We start from the raw sequence: 2,351 nt of genomic DNA on the forward strand, positions 1-2,351 counted from the left end.
CTAAAGTTCGAAAAATTTAAAGTATAGTTAGGAATTTCATCTAACTGGCAATTTATTAAATTATAGATAGTAATATTGATTGGAATAGATTAATTTTAAACTGATGTTAATTATCCTTTTGGAGATGATAAGAGGTCGGTCAATGTGGAGAGTGACATGCCAAGAAATAATAAGGCCAATTAGATGTAAAGTTATGGTCTTTTCCGTTAACATCACATGGTGTCTAATAGGTAAGTTAACAAAGCTATTCCAACATCCATAATAGCATTCTAAAATATTCAGTGCCATGCTTTATAGCAGTTTCTTCATGCCTTCTTCCCTCCTTTCTTGCGTTCTCATCTTTGTCACCATCAAAGGTAAAGTCCTGAACCAAAGCAAAAAACCAGCACTCCCACCAAGTCCATTTTCCTGGCCTATAGTCGGAAACCTCCCTGAAGTCTACACAAACAAGCCTGCGTTCAAATGGATAAATGGAGCAGTAAAAAAACTAAAAACAGATATAGCCTGCTTCCGTCTAGGCAGAGTTCATGTAATGGTAGTAGTTTCCCCAAATGTCGCCCGAGAATTTCTGCAGAAACATGATTCCCTTTTTGTATCAAGGCCTATAACCATGGCTACTGAATATTCAAGCCAGGGATTCTTGACCATGGGAGTTTCCCCATGGGGAGAAAAGTGGAAGAAAATGAGAAGGATTGTTACCCATGAGTTGCTTAGTCCCACCAGACTTCGATGGCTACTATACAAGAGGAATGAAGAAACTGATAATCTTCTTTACTATGTTTACAGACAGTGCAACAATCAAGATGGATCAGTGATTAATCTGAAAGTACCGCTTCAACATTATTGCGTAAACGTAATTAGAAAGATGACTTTTAGCAGAAGATTCTTTGGGGAAGGTGCAGAAAACGGTGGTCCAGGTTTTGAAGAAAAGGAGCACGTTGATGCTCTTCATTCAGTGCTCCACCACATGTATGCATTTTGGATTTCAGATTATGTGCCCTGGTTGAGAAGTCTAGATATTGATGGCCATGAAAAGATCATAAAAAACTCCATGAGTGTTTTCGAAAAATACCATGATCCAATCATACATGAAAGAGTTAAAAAATGGAGAGATGGTGAGAAAGAGGAGGCAAAGGACCTTCTTGACATTATGATATCCCTTAAGGATGAAAGCGGGGCGCCACTTCTGTCTATAGATGAGATGAAAGCTCAATGCTATGTGAGATCATTTCTGTTACTATTTTTGTTTCCTCAATCTATTTGGTGTTTAGCATAGCAGGCAATTTTATTTTTTTTTACATGGCACTTCTTTTAAATCTTCTCCTACAAATATGAGGGTTTCTTCTCTATGTATGCATAAAACGAGTCTGAACTATGTACTCGTCTTTATTATTTCCAGGAGTTCTTATTTGGAGTAGATGGTCCTCCGGCAGGAGCAGAATGGGCACTTGCAGAAATGATTAATCAACCTGATATTCTTCAAAAGGCCATCGACGGAATAGAAAACGTTGTAGGGAAACACAGACTTGTTCAAGAATCAGATGTTCCCCAATTAAATTACTTGAAGGCATGTGCAAGAGAAGCTTTCCGGCTGCATCCTCATGCACCGTACAATTTGCCGCATGTCTCATTAACAGACACCGAAGTGGGTGGCTACTTCATTCCGAAAGGTAGCCATGTTGTTCGCAAAATATTTCTTTTCGATTTTAAAACCCACCGCAAGTGTACGGTTCGTTAACAAGTAGTAAAATGGATTATGAGTCCAAGTATCGTTCCCACGAGGATTGAATTAGCTCTAATTAGACTAATGTGACCTTAACCGAATCTAATTGAATGAAAAATTGGTTTAAATGTGAAAAGCCCCAATTTTGGAAGAAACCCCCAAATTGAAACCCTAATTGCAAAGAAAACCCTAATTTCAAAATTGGAAACCCTAATTTTGAAATTTCACTAATCTAATGAAATAAACACGCAACTGAAATGTAAATATGCAATTTTAGAACTATTATATTGAAATGAATTGAAATGAAATCATTAAGAACTTGAATCCCCAATTGACTATTAAAAACCCTAATTTCACAAATTCAACTAGTCGATGGAACAAAATGCCAATTCAATATTCCTAAATTATCCAATACACTCTCTCGATATATATTGAATCTACTCTTACACACCACCAGCCTATATTTCTATGGATGATGCAATGTACAAGAATGCATGACTTTTTATGAACATCTTCATGAATTGCATAAAGCATAGAGGTAAGTTTCCATCCCCTATCGGACCCTATGTCAATTTATACTCTATCGAATTTATTCTCCTTCTTTCGAATGCAAAGAACAAATCATCTA

At 36.8% G+C, this 2,351-nt stretch overlaps 1 protein-coding gene across 1 annotated transcript in view; it reads left to right on the forward strand.

Annotated features, from left to right (window-relative positions):
• The first annotated feature begins 286 nt into the window (after positions 1–286).
• LOC111406556 (isoleucine N-monooxygenase 2-like) overlaps positions 287–2,351 on the forward strand; it is a 3,351-nt gene continuing 1,286 nt past the window's right edge. The window contains exons 1-2 of the mRNA XM_023035960.1: positions 287–1,219; positions 1,400–1,645. Of these exons, the coding sequence (XP_022891728.1) occupies positions 287–1,219; positions 1,400–1,645 (1,179 nt within the window). The remainder of the gene's footprint in view (positions 1,220–1,399; positions 1,646–2,351) is intronic.

The sequence above is a fragment of the Olea europaea genome, chromosome 12 (genome assembly GCF_002742605.1).
Source record: "Olea europaea var. sylvestris chromosome 12, O_europaea_v1, whole genome shotgun sequence".
Classification (NCBI taxonomy): Eukaryota; Viridiplantae; Streptophyta; class Magnoliopsida; order Lamiales; family Oleaceae; genus Olea; species Olea europaea.